At 34.9% G+C, this 17,922-nt stretch overlaps 1 protein-coding gene across 8 annotated transcripts in view; it reads left to right on the forward strand.

Moving 5' to 3' along the window:
• RDX (radixin) overlaps positions 1-17,922 on the forward strand; it is a 141,833-nt gene that overhangs the window by 117,612 nt on the left and 6,299 nt on the right. For 5 of the 8 annotated variants that reach the window (XM_056794427.1, XM_056794425.1, XM_056794428.1 and 2 more), the window contains one exon: positions 7,292-7,358. The exons of 2 other annotated variants lie outside the window; for them this stretch is intronic. In XM_056794427.1, coding sequence (XP_056650405.1) covers positions 7,292-7,343 — 52 coding nt within the window. In that variant the 3' untranslated portion in view covers positions 7,344-7,358. Of the gene's footprint in view, positions 1-7,291; positions 7,359-9,519; positions 9,582-17,922 lie in introns of those variants that run through there. One more of the 8 variants, XM_056794431.1, reaches the window with a different exon arrangement.

The raw sequence follows: 17,922 nt of genomic DNA on the forward strand, positions 1-17,922 counted from the left end.
ACCTGGTCCCCAGCCTTCTGTTAATGAGCCTCTCTCCACACTTAACTAGATTGGTTCTTAGACAACATACACCAGTTCATCATCAGTCCCATCCTTGAAACCTTTCTAGCTTTGTTAAGACCTAAAAAGCTTTTGTTCCACTGGGGCAGCCATTGACATTTTGGGGTCATATCCACTTTCCAATGAGGCATCAGAATAAGAGTTTAAAGGAGATCAAGTTTAATGATAGTGTATGTATGTGGGGTGTGTGTGTGTGTGTGTGTGTGTGTGTGTGTGTGTTTACTTTTGGAAGGGTCAATGGATTTTTTTGGACATATGGAGAATATTAAGAAATAAAAAGCACCAGGTCACCTGTTTCCTATAGTTCTGAGTTGTATAGCTAGAGAGCAGGTTAATATTAGTTAATGTCAGTATTCTCTATTTGCTGTTATATTTTGAAAGAGACTTGCCTATATCATTCATTATTCATCTTAAATTTAATTTTCAGTCTTACTACTTTAGCTGGTAATCTCTAAATCCCTTCCAATTGTTATGTACTTTTAAGATCCCTAATTTTCTTTTTGAAGGGGCAGTGAATCATTGTCCTTTTGCCCATGTTTCTGGGGAGTTTTCTTAAGGTCTTTGTTTCACAAACTGAGATGTTTTGGGGGCCACATGAACTACATTAAGAGTTCCTGTGCTTTCCATTATGTCTGGTGAGATCTTGAGGTGGAGAGGCATGATTGTAATTTTCTACATTCTTCTATAGTAGAATCTGGGCATTACTTCTAGAATTATCCAGGTCTGACTTTTCTGTCTTCAATAAATATTTATTGAGTGCCAATTATTTTAATAGCACTTAAAAGTATAACCTGTTTATAAACTAGGTTTGGTCTGAAGTAGCCTATTGTTTGAAACTCTTAAAACATGGCAATCTATACTGGAAATACTTTTAAGACAACTCTTTAAAACATCAATTATAGTTATTGGCTCTCTTATATCATTCTTTTGTTAATGCACTCTAATAGGGAAGTGCTTTTTAAAAATTACAGCACTGCATTGTTTATTTGTGTTCCTATGTCCAAATTCTTTTGTCCTTGTAGTTAAACAATCATTTTCACCTGTATGGTTTGATCTCCATTGTTTATTTACCCATTCTTTTAAAGTGCCCATTCAACTTGATAAAGGACACATATTTTTCCTGTTCTCTAGTGTATTAGTAATCCTATTCAGTTTGGCATCATCTATGAACTTAATGAATATGGTCTTTAAGTGCTTAAGTGGGATCATAAACATAGCAAGGGTATTCTTGTAGCAATTTTGTGGACCAGAATATTGTGCAGGTTATTTAATGAGATTTTGCTGATAGAAAAACAACTGTCTTCCTAAAATTACCATAATATCATTCTTTTATTTTCTAAATGTGTAGGTGGGTGAGTTGGTAAGGGAAATGTTTATCTGACCACATATTTATTACTTCATTGCTTTTCTTTCTATCCAGAAAATACAATATTCTTCTAGTTTAACATAATTCTAGGTACCAAAACTTAATTTTCTCTGCCTTTATTTGACTTTTAGCCTAACTTTACAGTGATATAGGTGAAATAACTGATTTACCTATGGAAAATAACTTAGTTTTATAGAGAAAATAAGTGGTCAAAACTGTTAGCATTAGTTTGTTCCTTTTTCTTGTCTGAATTACTCAGTTTTAGTTTCTTTTTCCATTTGGTTGTTCTTGGCATAAAATTAGTTTGGTTTTCAGGGAAATGAAAAGGTTATATTCCTTCCCCCTGAGTTTTCAGTTTAGTTGATTACACAGGGAAGGGATGAATACTTATTCTACACATGAACAAAATCAACAAGCATAAAAATAATAAAGGCTTTATCAAGATTTGCATAAGTACTAAATGTTAGGATAGAGTTATAGGAAGAAAGACAGGAAGATTAATGGAAATTACCCAAACATCACAGAAAAGTTGAGTTTCTCTGTTTTAAAGGAAAGGAAATGCAGACTCTGGCAGAGAAATGGAGTAGGGTAAAGTAAATAGAAGATTCAACAGGCAGAGGGGCAGCCATGTACAGGAAAAGAAAAATAAGTCTTTTTGGTTGTTGAGGAAAGAATCAACCCTGGTATATTATAGGTAGATGAGAACAATTTAGTTAGGCACATTAGATGGGAATAGATAAGGATCACAAACAAAAATTTAAAAAGTTAGTTTTATTTTTTTAAAGCATTGGGAGCTCAAATTTTAAAGAAGAGGTAAATACAAACAAAATATTTAATGAAAATCCATACTACTGCTTAGTATCATGAAGAGGAGAATATTTTACAGGCAGGATAGGAAAACAACAAAGTATTCTAGTTAGGTGGTCAAAGCTCTCTGACTGCTTGGTTAGAACTAAAGTAATGATATTGATTTGATAGTTATAGGTAAGAATCATCCAACTTAAGCTGAGTAGCTAGGTGCCAGGCCTGGAATCAGGAAGACTGACTCATCTTTCTCAGGTTCAAATCCAAGTTTAGACACTTATTAAGTTGGATGATCCTGGGCAAGTCATAATTCTATGTTCCTCACTTTACTCATCTGTAAAGGGAGCTGGGAAAGGCAAACCAATTCTGTATCTTTGTCAAGAAAACTCCCAAATGGAGTCATGAAGAGTTGATCATGACCAAAAACCAACTGAACAAACTTAAGCTACTTGCTATTTAATTTTGCTGACATATTTTTGTCTCATAATTTTTAGATGAATTGATATTATGTTGATTCTATTAAAACTGAAGTGTAATAACATTGCCAGATAGCAGCCAGTCAATAACCATTTTTTAAACATGTACTCTGTATCAGACACTGTGCTGAGTGCCAAGCAGCAGTTAATTCTTATACCCAATCTCCTGCCTTCATATTACTTAATTAGATTTAAATTCTTATAAGGAGGTTATCTCTCACTTCTTATTTGTTTAATAACTTCTATTAAGGGATTTCTGCCTCTTCTCTCCCTTCCCATCCCCAGCCTGTTCCCCATTTAATTTTAACCCTCTTTCCTTTTTCAGGAGTATGGTTAGAAAATTCAAATTTAGTTGTCATTTATTTTCTATACTACATGTCACAATAAGGCTTCACTGCCTCTATTCTTATTCTGTATATTAGATAAGTAGCGAGGTAGGTAGATGTTTTTCTATAACTACTTTTTTCTCATCCTTAATATTATCATGATCTAGATATAACTTTTGAAATTTTGACCTCTTGGAGAATGGGCTATTGAGTTGCTCGACTCAGGTATTAAAACTTGAAATAACTGCTTTTGTCATTGCATTAAAACAGTTAATTTGTTGTGCAGGTATTTCCATAACATCCGAGGTGAGTACTTTGTTCTAGCAGATAGCAAATTTTTGTATATTTTTCAACTGTAGTCAACCTTCTGCTCCAGAGTTAAAATTTTCTTCTAAATAATGACACATAATTGGACTGAAGTTTTTGGTTTGTTTTTTCAGGAACTGATGTTTCATTTTATTCAGATATAGACAAAGGAGAAGGAAATTAAACATAGAGGGCATGCTTTCTTCATAGAACCCCAAAAGACTAGTCTTAATTAAAGCAAAATACTCCAATCAACTTTTTCAGACAGCTAATGTTTGTTAAATGTTTGCTATATGCTAGTCATTAGGCTACATTCTAGGGATAGAAAGAGATGCAAAAAATAGTTTCTGCTCAAGTAGGTCATGGAACGTTTAATTGCCTGAAGTCACACAGGCAGTTGGTGACAAAGCTGAAATCTGAACCCAGGTCCATTTCTTTTCCATTATATCAAAATGTCTCCCAGGAAACCTGACTTTCATTATATTTTTATCATGTAATTATGGCCACCTTTATGTGGAAAGATAAACTTTTCACTCTCAAGGGCAGTGAAAGCACCACCTATATAGACAGTCTAAGATAATGTTGATAAAAGAAGAAGAAATGACTTTGAAGAGAACAAACAGGAAAAGCAGGACTAGACTAAATATTCAAAGATTTTATTTTTGCAATTACATGTAATAATTTTCAACACACATTTTCCTGAAATGAAAAGATCCAAATTGTTGTCTTCTCTCCCCTCCCAGAGATAAGAATTTGATCTGGATTACATGTATTATTATGTAAAACATACTTCTGTATTGGTCATTGTTGTAAAAAATACTCACATAAAACTGAAACCTCAAAATAAAAACCTAAGTAAACTAAAGTAAAAAAATAATAATCTTCATCTGTCTCCAACAGTTATTTCTCTGCAGGTGGATAGCATTCTTTCTCATAAATCCTTCAGAATTGTCCCAGATTATTGTATTGCTGAAAGTAGTCAAGTCTTTCATAGTTGATCATCATACAATATTGCCATCATTGTGTACAATGTTCTCCTGGTTCCACTTATTTCTCTTTGTATCAGTTCATGTAGATCTTTACAGCTTTTTCTGAAATCATCCTGTTCATCATTCCTTACAGCACAATAGTATTCCATCACCAACATATACCACAATTTGTTCAATCATCCCCCAATTGATGAACATCCCCCCAATTTTTAGTTCTTTGCCACCACAAAAAGCAGCTATAAATATTTTTGTCCTAGTACCCTCTTAATCTCTTTTTTTGATGATGAAAGTTTTGTTTTTTAATTTAACTAAAGCACAAATCTTAAGATCAAAATGAATATTAATAAAATCTATACAACCAAAGACAATCCCATAAACAATTTGCTTCAATGCCTGCTTTGTATCTTCCTAAGAACCAGGTAGTGGTATTAACTGGATCAAAGAATATGCACAGTTTTATAGCCTTTTGAGCATAGTTCCAAATCACCCTCCGTAATAGTTGGATCAGTTCACAACTCCACAACAATGCCTTAGTGTTCCAATTTTGCCACATCTCTTCCAACATTTATCATTTTCCTTTACTATAATATTGGCCAATCTGATAGGTGTAAGATGGTATGTCAGAGTTCTTTTAATTTGCATTTCTTTAATTAAGAGGGATTTAGAACTTTTTTCATATGATTATTGATAGTTTTGATTTCTTTATCTGAAAATTGCTCATTCATATCCTTTGACCATTTGTGTCTTGACTGAATTATGGAACATTGGAGTTTCTGGAAAATTTAAATTGCTCAATTTTGGAGCCATGGAGAGATACATTGGGGGTGTGAACAGGCTTCAGTGTATTACAAAGAGGTTATTTACAGGATGTCATCAAAGATAATATGTATGTGTAACAAAGAAAATGGACTGATTAGGTGGTGAAAGCAGGGAATATGCACTGATATCTATTGCAATAGCAAGACAAATCAAGGAAAACTGGGTAGTTCTTAAATTACAGTGAACATGCCAACCTGCTTTAGAAGAAGCAGTTGCTCTCATTATAGTTTCCTATTCCAATGAAGTCACAGATGTGGCCCCTATTTTAGGAGATTAGGGAAGGAATTATATAGCTCCTTTGAGATCATTTAGCATACATAGCAAAATTTCTTAGGAAAGGGTTCCCCCCCCCACCCCCTTGTCCTCTTCTTTTGCTCTTTTCCCCGTCTTCTCTTCTGCCACTCAAGGGGACATCAGCTCGTAACTTTGAGCCATTCAACTTACCAACAGTTTTCCTTCCTTCCTTCCTTCCTTCCTTCCTTCCTTCCTTCCTTCCTTCCTTCCTTCCTTCCTTCCTTCCTTCCTTCCTTCCTTCCTCCCTCCCTTCCCCCTTCCTCCCTTCCTCCCTCCCTCCCTTCCCCCCTTCCTCCTTTCCTTCCTCCCTTTCCCCCTTCCCCCCTTCCTCCCTCCCTTCCTTCCTCCCTTCCTTCCTCCCTTTTCCCCTTCCCCCCTTCCTCCCTCCCTTCCCCCCTTCCTCCCTTCCTCCCTTCCTTCCTTCCTCCCTCCCTTCCTTCCTCCCTTCCTTCCTTCCTCCCTCCCTTCCTTCCTCCCTTCCTCCCTTCCTCCCTCCCTCCCAACCACAGGGCAATTAATACTTTTGCTTGAACTACAATTTTTTCAAAAGGGTAAGGTACATTCCTTGTTTCATAATTATGTTTTAGTGACTTTTCATTTTGCTGTTTTTGTACAATAAAATATCTAACATCTGTCAAGCAGTCACAAAATAGGGTTATAGGCAAGTCTAGAGAGACAGCATGGTACAATGAGCATTCCTTGCAAAAGAAAGGTTTCATTTCAAATCCTGCCTATGACATACCAGCTATGTGACTTAGGGCAAAACGTTTAACCTTCTAATTCCCCAGGCAACTCTCTTAAGACTGAATGTCAGAATTACTGATTTGCATTGGTAGAGGGAATTGCTTTGGCAATTCTCTACACCAGTGAATTCTGAAGGAAAAAAATGGACAGGGCTTATCTTCTCATAACTTAGGACTATTTCTTACACTTTTTCAAATTTCAGATAGTTGATTCCATTTGCCTTCCAAATTTGAGACAAATAATATAGGTTTGTTGTATTTAAAGATCAAATATTGACTTTTTAAAATTGTTACATCTTCTCTTTTAAAAGGACTTTCTACAAAACATTTAACACTTTTTATCCTATTCAATAAAAGGTCAGATAATATAAATCTTGCTTATTTTTTTGTTTTAAAATTCATGTTCTAACCAGTTTGAGTTTCCTGTAGTTCTAGAGAAGAGTTATTTTACAGTCTTCGAAGAAACCTTTTGAAGGCAAGTGGTGATGAACAGAAAGAAAATATTTGCCATTGGTAAGAGCTTGAATTAAAACCACTGCCATTTGAGAAAAGGTTATACTAGTAACTTTAATTTATTCTTAACAGTAATCTAAGCAAGCAATATTATTATCTTTGTTTTGAAAATGAGGAAGCTATATGTCTAAATGAACTGGGATTAAAGCCCAATTTTCAATATAGCATTCCTGGAGGATATAAAGTTTCAGGGGAAACTCACTGGGACTTCTGTTGAATTTAGGTCCTTGGCTGGAAGAATTTGTATTTATCTACAGAATTCTATAAAAAGGGAAGTCTCCAGTGAAGAAGTAATTTTGCTCAAAAAGAGGCTAATTTGGTACTGAAATTCTCAAAATTGATTAATATCCAAGAAAAACTTTGTAAAGTAATATGTAAATTAAAACAAGTAAACCTTTCTTCTGCATTAGTGGATATGATATATTGATAGGAACCATTTTTTTTTAATCTTGAGTGACTATTTTTAGGACCAGGGATTTGAAAAATCTTTGAGAAATCATTTATTATTTTAAAAAAATTTCAAAAGCTTTTCTAAATTAATAGCTTCCATTTAAATAGTTTTTTTTTCTTTTTCTTTTTTCTTTCTTGCCAGTAGATATACAGAAGAAGAAAAGGCAAGTTGTGTAGTGGAAAAAGCACTGTGGTAGGAGGCAGGAGACCTGAGATCTCTTCCTCATTCCACCACTTAGGTGTGTGACCTAATTTATTTCTCAGCAAATCAATTGGTTCATTATTCTAGTTGGTAGAATGCTAGACTTTGAGTCAGGAAGACCTAAGTTCATATTATGCCTCAGAAAGTTACTTAGCTACGTGACCCTGAGCAAGTTACTTTACCACTATCTGCCTTGGTTTTGCAATTTATTAAATGAGGGCATTGGTCTTGATGACCTCTTAAGATCCCTTCTAACTGAATATATTTATGAAGTTTCATGACACAACACAGATGTTTGGATTCAATGATCCTTTGTGCTTTTCAGGTTCTTAAAACCTATGATGCGTGTGCTACTGAATTGTAATTGGCACATCACTGAGGGGCACCCCACAAAAGCCCTACTTTTTATGCCTCATAAGTGTAATGTGGAAGTGATTCCAGGTTCTCTAAGGATCTGCTAGTAACACACAAGCCCTGGAAGGTCTTACCAGCTTGGCAAAGCTTGCAGTATGCACCTAGTGATGGGACAGACTAAAGAAAAAGCATTGTGCAGAGAGAATACTCAAATAGGCAGTCATAGGACCTCAGTTTAAATATATCATTGGAACTCCTCTTGGCATTGAATTATGATCTCATGACTGTTATCTGAGGACCAGCCTAGTTACACCAATAGTAAACCATCAAAATACATAATAGATAGTGCTTGAAGGTATGCCCAGCACTTTATAAGTATGGATCTCATTTTATCCTGAACTCATCCCCAGAAATCTTAACATTCATTGATTTGACGTAGCTACGTTTTTCTCTGGTGTGGAGGGGGCTTCTGCCTTTAGCTGTGGAGGTGAATGTGCACATGGAGGAAATTAAGAGCCTTTTGAAGTACAAATTCCCTTTTCAAAATTTACCTTTGCTTCAGTGGCTTTTTAGTCAGTGCCAACAAACAGTGAGCATGCCATTGTTCCAATACCAAAAGAACCAAGAAAACATTTAAACAAATTTTCAGTTTGTAAGTTTAAGAAAATAAGAATATAATTGTACCCATTCATTGGCATGCTTTCTAATGTCTTTGGAACATTATCAAGCAATCTTTGGGAGGCTCATTAAAATGCTTAATAGAGAGTAAGCATTTAACTATTTTTTTTTCAGTGTATCATACATTTAGCTTCAGTTTCTTACAGTAGTCTATAAACTCTGGGAGAGACATAAAATAATAGTCTATAAGCAAAAAACCAATCAAGCCGAATTTAATACTAGCTTCTTGGGAATAATTTCATCTGTGTCATCTAAAGTTATTTAGTAGTAGTGGATTTATTTAAAGCCAAATAACAATAAGCCATTTCCCATTTCTAACTAAAAACTATTTTTGTTGCAGAAAAAAAAATATTATCAATCGCTGCAGGTGATTACTTCTGTCCCATCTTTGTAGGATTGTGTCATGGAATTGCTCCATATCCAAATAGCATATATAAGGGAAAGAAGGCTGGAATATCAAAATTATATTAGTATTAAAATAACTACCTCCCAGCTTTTTTGTTTGTTTACATAAAGACAATCCTAGACAAGCTAAAAACTGTTAATGACTGGGTGTTTCTATTTTATTAACATTTTTAGAGAAAACATATCTTTGGATTCATTTGGAATTGGGAGGTTTGAATGAAAATTCTTATTAATGCCATTTGTGATCTTGAGCAAGTCTTTTACTTTCTCTGACTCAATTTACTCATTTGTGAAATGGGATAATTGATCATTGTGCTATAAGTCTCACAAAGTTGTAAATAAAGTACTTTATAAACCTTAAAGAGACTTATATGAGTCATTCTGATGATATTGGTAAGAGTGTTATATTAGTGAAATTTTTTTTTAATCTAAGAACTTTTAAGTCACCTAAGCAATTACTTCTACAAAATAGTCACCTAGTGTTGCAAACTCAGTGTCAACCTCAAATCCTTGTTTTCACTTACCCCACACATCTAATCCATTGCCATATGTTGTCTGCTTTCAAAACTTCTCTCCGGTACATCCCCTTATCTCTGTTCACAGAGCCACCACCCTGGTACAAGTTCTCACTGCCTTTTGCCTAGATTATTACAATAATCTTTTTAAATCATTGTTTTTGGTTTGTTTTTACATCATCTTACATTTCCCCTGCATCTCATTTTCCCTCCTCCCAGAGAACCAACCATAAAGTATTTTTAAATGAAAAAGAGGAAGAAGATGAGGGAAATTAGCAAAAGTGAGTAATCCCTTTCTTCCACCACTCCCCCATCTGAAAATATATGCAGTTTTCCACATCTGTGTACTACTGCTTCTGTAAAGAAGTTGGGAGCAATATCATGTCTCTTCTTTGAGGCCAATGCTTGTTCTTTGTAATTTTGCAACATGTGTTTTTTGTTGTGTTGTGGTGGTGGTGTTTTCCATTTACATTGTTGTATTGTATGTCTTGTTTTGTTGGCTCTACATATTTCAATCTGCATCAATTCTTTCTGTGCTTTTTTGTATTCATCATATTGGGCATTTCTTACACCATAGTAATGTTACATTGCATTTGTATTCTGCAATTTGTTTAGCCATTCCTGTGCAAATAACTTCTAATTGTTCTTGCTGCCTCACTCAAGTCTCTCCCCACTCCAATTCATTCTCCACACTGCTCTCCAGGAGATTGTTCTAAAGCTAATGTCAAACAGTGTCACCCTCCTACTCAGTAAACTCCAATGGATCCCAATTACCTCTGGGATCAGGTATAAAATTCTCATTTGGCATGTAAATCCTTTTGCACCTGGTCCTCTTCCTATCTTCCTAGTCTTTTTAGACATTACTGCCATCCATATATTCTGTGATCCAGCTCGATTGACCTACTGATATTCCCATTTAACAATCCATTATTCATCCTTCTGCCTTTGTACAGACTATCCTTTACATCTGGAATCCTCTCTCTTCTCACTCCTGCCTCAGTTTCCTTGTTTTACTTCAATATTAACCTCTCTGAGAGACCTTTCCTGATTTACCACCTACTCCTCTGTCCAGTTTCTAGTGTCATTAGCGGTTGGTATGTTGTCACTCTACTAGAATGTTAACTCTTTGAAGACAAAGACTGTTTTTGCTTTTCTTTGTACCCTTAGCATAGTGCTTGACGCTTAGTAAGTACTTGATAAATTCTTATTAACTGATTGAGGCAGTTTTTTAGTTTACTTAGGTCAATAATCTTTTTACCTAAACTATATATAGAGAACTGTAGCAAAGTTCTACTTTGAGTCAAATAATCTTCATTGTTAAAATGAAGCATTTGGGTTATGGGATCTCTAAGATCTTCCTGCTCTTAAATCCTATTTTCCTATCTTTTGTACTTGAAATATATGGATTTAGATTATCTTTTTAATTTATTAATTATGTCTTTCCTGTCACATAGTATAATAGAAAGAGGCCAGGTCTCAAACATGAGAGACCTGAGTTTGAGTTAGGAAAGCTCAGTCCTAGTTTCCTCATTTTTAAAATGAGTGAATTGAATCTCTAGAATCCTTTCCAGTTATTATATTCTGATTCTTTGAAAAATTAAAAATAATTATGGCTCACTAATTTAAAGAAAAAATAGTGAATTTTTTTGTAAAGTTAAAAAAAAGGGGGGGGGATAGTTATTGTCCAGTATTTCCTCTCCTTTTTTGGGTAAGATCGAATTTTTATATTTATATTGTGTTTGCTGCTTACATCACAAATGTAGTTAATTCAGGCCTTGAAATGGAAAGTGTTAACCTAACTGAAAACTATGCATACATAAGGAAATCATATTTGCTTTTTTTGACCATAAGGTTTAAATTGTTTGGGGTCTTTTCATTCCTAATGCTATAACTTCTCCATGTAGGATTGTTATTGTAATTGACAAGAAAGGTGGCAAACACATATATCCACTTTAAAAAGAAACATTTATGGATGATTATCCTTGTGATGCCCTTGAAATGTTGAAACTTCTGTCGTCTAGATTAAAGATTTTCCTGGTTGCTGTGAAAATGAACCTAGGTTGTAAATGATCTACCTTACTCTGTTTCCTATAGCTGCAGCAGTTTTTGACATACAACCTAGTATTGTTTTCAAGATTGTTTTCTCAGCCAGGTTAGAAGAGATTTTTCAAGTAAGTCACCTAGAACAAACCCCTGCTTATTAAATCATATGCTTTATTTAAATACCGTTCTTAAATGGTATTTATCCATTTCGATCCAAGGGAAGACACTCTTTAATCTCCTTTGGCAATTATGCCACGAGATTCTGTATTGGCAGAACTGAAATCTAGAACCCAATGACTCCTGTTGTGAAGCTTTTACAGCTTTAAAAATTTCCTGGTTACATAGGTTTAACTTCCAAAAACTTTTACTGCTGTGAGTTACTAGAAAAAAATGCCTAATCTTAAGTTTCTACTGTTCTATGAAGCCTATCTTTTCTCATTCTTGGTGGTGCTGGGGAAGCCAACATATGACCTTCATACACTTGAGGTCAACATTCCTTAGATAAAACTATTTTAGGCTTTTTAAAGCAGTCTAGGCTCATTCTATCTTTTTAAAGAAACCCTATTGTTAAGACTACTTCTACTTTACCTTCTGGTGTCCACTATACTGTCAGCTACCAGACCTTTGATATCTTAAACCTAATTATTTCCTATCTTGGATCCCATCTGTATAATTTTTTTTCCTCTTGGCTTGTATTGCCTTACAGTTGTTTCCACTAAAACTTCAGTCAATTTTTTAATATATTTTTGTATAACTTTTTATAACAATTTTTATAACATTTTTTCTATAACTGCTCAAAGATAATTTTGAATTCATGTTATTTCCTGATATGTTAGCAACTTCTAGTGTTGCTAACACTATAATCTTTAAATTTAATGGCCAGGATCTTTATTCCATTCTTGGAGTTAAGATACTATTTTTCTTTCCCCATCTGGGCCTGGGATTTCATAAGTATGGGAAGCTACCAGTGAGGAAATGCCTACCATTGATGCAGATCAACTCATCTGTAAGAGTTTTAAAGTTGAATGGAAACTGAGAGGTTTTATGGACACACATCTAATATATGTCAGAGACAGACCCGAACACAGGTCTTCCTAACTCCAAGAATTTATCTTTCTCCATGAGGCCTATGCCATGCTGCTTAAGCCAGATCCATAACTGGCCTCTGAAGGACATACCCTCTTAAGTTGGCACTGAATCATTGCTGTTTATTCTTAGATTAAAAATTCTGCCTCCAGTTATACTCCCACTTAATATAATATGCAGAGGTGATTTTTTTTCTACATAAATGTTTTTAAAATCCCCTACCACCTTTTTCATTGTCATTGCCTCCTTTTGTTCGTATCATTAATAATGACATCTGTGACTCTGGCTTTACTTAATCTTTCAGTCACTATTCTTATCTCCTATCATCAGTTTGTACCCTGAACTTCATCTCATGAATTTAGACAAATAGGGAACTATAAATGATTGGTTTTGGGGACCATAAAGTCTCCATTTTTCATTGTCTTCTCTATACTGTGATGGGGTTCCATAAAGACATTTTCCATATAACTTTCTTTTAAATCCATGCCATCTGTATTATATTAGTTCTAAGGCAAAAAAGCAATTACGGACTAGGCAATGGGGGTTAAGCGACTTGCTCAGGGTCTCATAGCTAGGAAGTATCTGAAATCAGATTTGAACCAAGGTCCTTTTGCCTGGCTGGCTAATCACAGAGCCATCCAGCTTCCCCCACCCCCATGCATATAATTTTCATAAGATTTTTTCTAATCACAATTATATTTTCCTAGTTTATTGATGGAAAAACAATTCTTGAGTCTCTGTTTGGAAGGCTTGGAAGGCCTCAATAACTTCTCCGAAATTCTAATTTTTTATCAATGTTATTTAATGTCAGCAAAGTAAAGCCAAGCTCTACATAAAGAACTATGCCAAGTGTTTTTATTGAGCCTTTCTACTCCTTGTCTGATTTGAAAGGATAGATTGCATCGAGATTTTTTTTCTAGTAACAAAATATAACATGTCCCTGCCCCTTCCTGATTTACCTCTAGAAAGTTTTATAGATATACATCTTGGTTTTTTTTCATGTTTCTTTGATGTTGGAGCTATCTATCAGTTGTTCATCAGTTATGCTAGTTTATGTGTTATCTACGACTCTTGCTCCTTTTTTTAAAATACCTTTTTCTATCAGACTATTTTTATGTTTTTTTCCTAAGCATTTTTCTGCATATTCTATGAGAACAGAGAAGTGAAAAAAGATTAAAAATAAACTAGTCAATTCTGCTCCTGGCATCTCTAAAGTGTTCCTTCTTCCTTTGAGCTCATTTTCCCCACCTAAAAATTAAGACTTAAATGTGGCTGGTATACTCCATTTATCCATGCTATCCTTTTTTCTAATGACTAAAATCAATGTTCAGTTGTACATTTATATCAGTAGAATTAGTTGATTTGGATATTACTATTAGTAGTGATATTACAGAATGAGTTATGCACATTTAAAAAAATTTTTAATGTTTTCATCATGCAGATTTTTATCTTACCCTCACAATTCTATGAGTCACTCACATTAAAAAAATATATGAGTAGCCTCTACTCATATATTATAGCAGAAAAGACCTTAGGGCAGATGTGAGAAATGTCCTTAGACATGTGTGGAGAGGGGAAGGGGGGAGCGGCCTGACCCTGTATCCCTCTGGCTTTCTGGTAGTGAACTCTGGTGACCTGTGCTGGGGCAATGCTTGCATGCCCATAGGGAGGGTTCTGAGTGCCCTCTCTGGCACACGTGGCATAGATTTGCCACCACAACCTTAGGGGACTCATCATAGAAATCATGGATCTAGAGTTAAAAGGGGCCTCAACATCATCTAATCTAACCTCCACTTTTTCCAAATGAAGAAACAGAGAGCTAGTCAGGAAGGTTAAGAGGCTTTCCTGAAGTCACATAGGTAGTAAACATCAAAGACAGAATTTGAACCCAGGCCCTATGCCTCTAGAACTATTACTTTTGATACTTTACCAGGGTACCAACAAGTCTATCCCTTTCTTTGAAGAGGAAATTTATTTCAGAGATTGTGACTTGCCCAAGATGTTATAACTACTTAATGTAAGATCCAACATTGATTCATTTCAGTTCAACAAACATCGTCTCTTCATTCCCACTAATGTTCATCAGTGCTATAGAATTTTGCAATCGGGTCAACTGGTCCTAACCCCTAGTTTACAGATGAGGAAACAGGTTAGTAGAGAAGATGTGACTTGTTCATGTTCATGCTGTGAGTGGCCCTTTTCTGCTCCACTATGTTTATAAAGTGGAAACAGAGACACAGAACTGTGATTTGCCCATTTTTTACACAATTAGTTTATCCTAAAGATGGTGTTAGAACCTGCCAAGCCCTGTTTTCCCAGGACACTTCCCATTCCTGAAAATTTGGAGCCAAAAAATTAAAATAAACCAGTAATCCTAACTTGGAGTGTTTGGAGGGATAATATTCACCTGATATGTGAAAAAGAAAAGCATCTTTGTTTGGGGGGGTTCATTTGCTAATCACTCAGCTTAAGGAGGTACAAAATACCAAATGCTTGAAGGTGAAATAGCTAACAAGTAATGCTAATCTCCATAGGAAAAACCAGAAGGCCCTAGTAGTTTGTCTTCTGAGGTTCTGACTGATAGGCTTAGGCAACACTGACTGTGCAGATCTTCTGGGTTCTTATCATTGGAATGTAATGAGATTTTCTGAGTCAGGTTCCCATTAAAGAAATAATAGCTCAGGTCCCTGATTTTTTTAATGAAGTGCAAGTCTAGTGTCAATTAAGAGGATGACTTCTCCAGGTAACTTCCCAAAGCATTATCTATCTTTGAAAAAAAAGAGAGGAGGGCAGGTATCTTGAGAAATGTATTTCACAAATAACACTTCCACTGTCTTATCTCCTGCCCTCCCCATCCATTTCTTGGATAAATCATAATTTCCCTGAATGTGGTTTAATTGTATAAAGAAAAGTTTTTATTCACCTGAAATGTGCAGACTGAAAGGAATAAATTCAGTAAGAAAAAAAAATCATTTCAAACTCCTTTTTTGCTTAATACCATTTGTTTTAATGGGCATCATTAATTTCCTTAATGTCAAGGAATTAACTAAGCAGGTATAAGTATGATTGTAAAATCTAATTTTTAAAAAATCCTTTAAAATTAATGATCCCCTTCCTTTTCATTACCTCTGCTGCCTCTCACCCAAAGCAATCATATTCAAACTGAACACCTTTTCATGAACTTTCTGAGTTCTTATCTCCATTATGAATGACATTATGAGGTTTAAATGGTTTTGAAATTAGAACTTCATCTTCTCCATTACATGATAAGATTATATGGGCTAATTAACCATGTTTTCACAGAGATTCAATCAAGCTTCTTAGTTTGGTATGAGCAGTTTCACACCTCTGGCTTTTTAGGGCTAATTATACAATATTCTCTAATAAGGCAATAATCCAGGGGAAATAGTCAGCCAAATAACCATCCTTAAGACTGCTGAGAGACATCTTCTGCCTAACATGTCACTAATGCAAAAGTCAAGTACATGTGAAGCATCTCTTCACCTTGGAAATTTCTTGAATACCTGAAAAGCATACTATGAAAGAACTGTGGTGAAATACACTCTTTGGGAGATAATGTAAAATCCCAAGAAGCTCTATCCATAAGGATCCCACAGGGATGATTCATAAGGGATTTACCAATCTAGGAAGTGTATCTTGCCATTGTGAATATGTTATTGGTTGTATCATCCTACTTAAATTTATTATTTATTAATTAGGTGAAACAAAATTGTGAACATAAATACCAGATGTCAACTTATTTGCCTTGTTAGCTAATTTGGCATGGTTTGCATATAAAAGTGACAAATCCTTCAGATTATACAAGAAAACTTAATTTAAAAAAACTACCTTCTTTAGCTGATGTTTATTATTAAAGTAATTTGCTTATCTAATTTATCTACAGCCAGCTAAATTTTTTCATTCAAGAAAGACTAAATTAATTGGTTAAAAACTATGCTAAATTATATGTTAAAAGTCAGAGGCACACATTACCAGTGTCCTCTATAATGTGCAAATATGAACTTAGCAGACTAAAGGGAAAAAATGGGTCAGTCTAGAGTCAATGGAGAATTGTCTTAACAATGACATTTAAATTTATTTACCAAATAGCAATGTTTATCTAAATAGTCACTTAGTGATCAGATTTGACTAAATGTAAGTTCTAGTGCAAACAACCATTTTGAGAGCATTAATACATTTCTCTTGATTTCAAAAAGTTCAGTGCACTTTCATATCATGTTACTACTCCAAGATTGTTGCCATAGGATTAGAGAGTTTGAAAGCTAAAAAGAAACTCTAAAGTTGCATAGTCTTCCACTGATGGTCAGGTATCTCTTATTTTCAAGATATGGGTACTAAAGCTTGTACTGTGTAATTAGCCAGGTGAGAAAATTCATGTAGTAAGAAAATATTAAATTGGCTCTTAGAAACTAGATAGAGCAGAAACTAGATATAGCATATTTCATTAAAATTCACTAGTCATTTCTTTGTAATTTACCAAAAGATTTAGAAAAGAAAGTAACCCAAAACATTGGCCCATCCCAAAGTTACCAATGATCTCTTAATTGCTAAATCTTCTTTGCCTCTCTGCACTATTTGTTACTGTTTGCCAACTTCTCTACCTCTATAGGCTTCCTTTTCTGGGTTTTTATGACTGTTCAGCCTTGGGTTCTTTAATCTGGCCAATTTAGATCTTAATCTATGTCACATCAACTAACTGGGAGACCACCAAATCTCTGATCAGGCCTCTATTTTTTCCCCTCTGTTTTTTTATAATATTCTTCTCTTACTATATTCTCTCATTCTGAGCAGATGAGTGGATCTCTCAGCTTCTAAGAGTTCCGTTATTACTATGCAGATGATTCCCAGATCTCTTCAGTCCCATTTTTCTCCTGTCCTGCCCATTACCAATTGCTTTTTAGATATTTTGAACTGAATTTCCTAATCATTTCAAACTCAGCATAACAAAACAAAAAAACAAACCTTCACTCTTCTCCCAAACACTCCCACTCTTCTGAACTTCTCTATTAGTCAAAGTTACTTTCCACGTATACTCAGACCCCTCTCTCTTGCTCAACACACATATCCAGTAAATTGCTAAATCATTTCTTTTTCTACATTATCTCCTGTGTACGTCTTCTGGCCGCTCACTGAGCCACTAGGCCTTCATCAGTTCTATGGCAATAACCCACTAATCGGTCTCTGTCTACTTCAATCTGTCTTCCATATGAATGCCAAAATGATTTTCCTAAATCACTTTACGGTGTAGATTTGATCATATCACCTGTCTTTCTTCCCTCCTTCCTCCACTGGCTTATTTCCTATACAATCTCATTTAACGCTTTTAGTCAAGTCTTTGCAATTTGATCCTTTCCTAACCTATTTCCAGTTTTCTTATATTCAACTCCCCCACACACATTTTACAACCAAACTTTGAATTCTGGCACACAATACTCAGTGTCTCACCTTTGTGCCTTTACCGTCATAATATTT

The sequence above is a fragment of the Monodelphis domestica genome, chromosome 4, assembly GCF_027887165.1.
Source record: "Monodelphis domestica isolate mMonDom1 chromosome 4, mMonDom1.pri, whole genome shotgun sequence".
NCBI lineage: Eukaryota > Metazoa > Chordata > Mammalia > Didelphimorphia > Didelphidae > Monodelphis > Monodelphis domestica.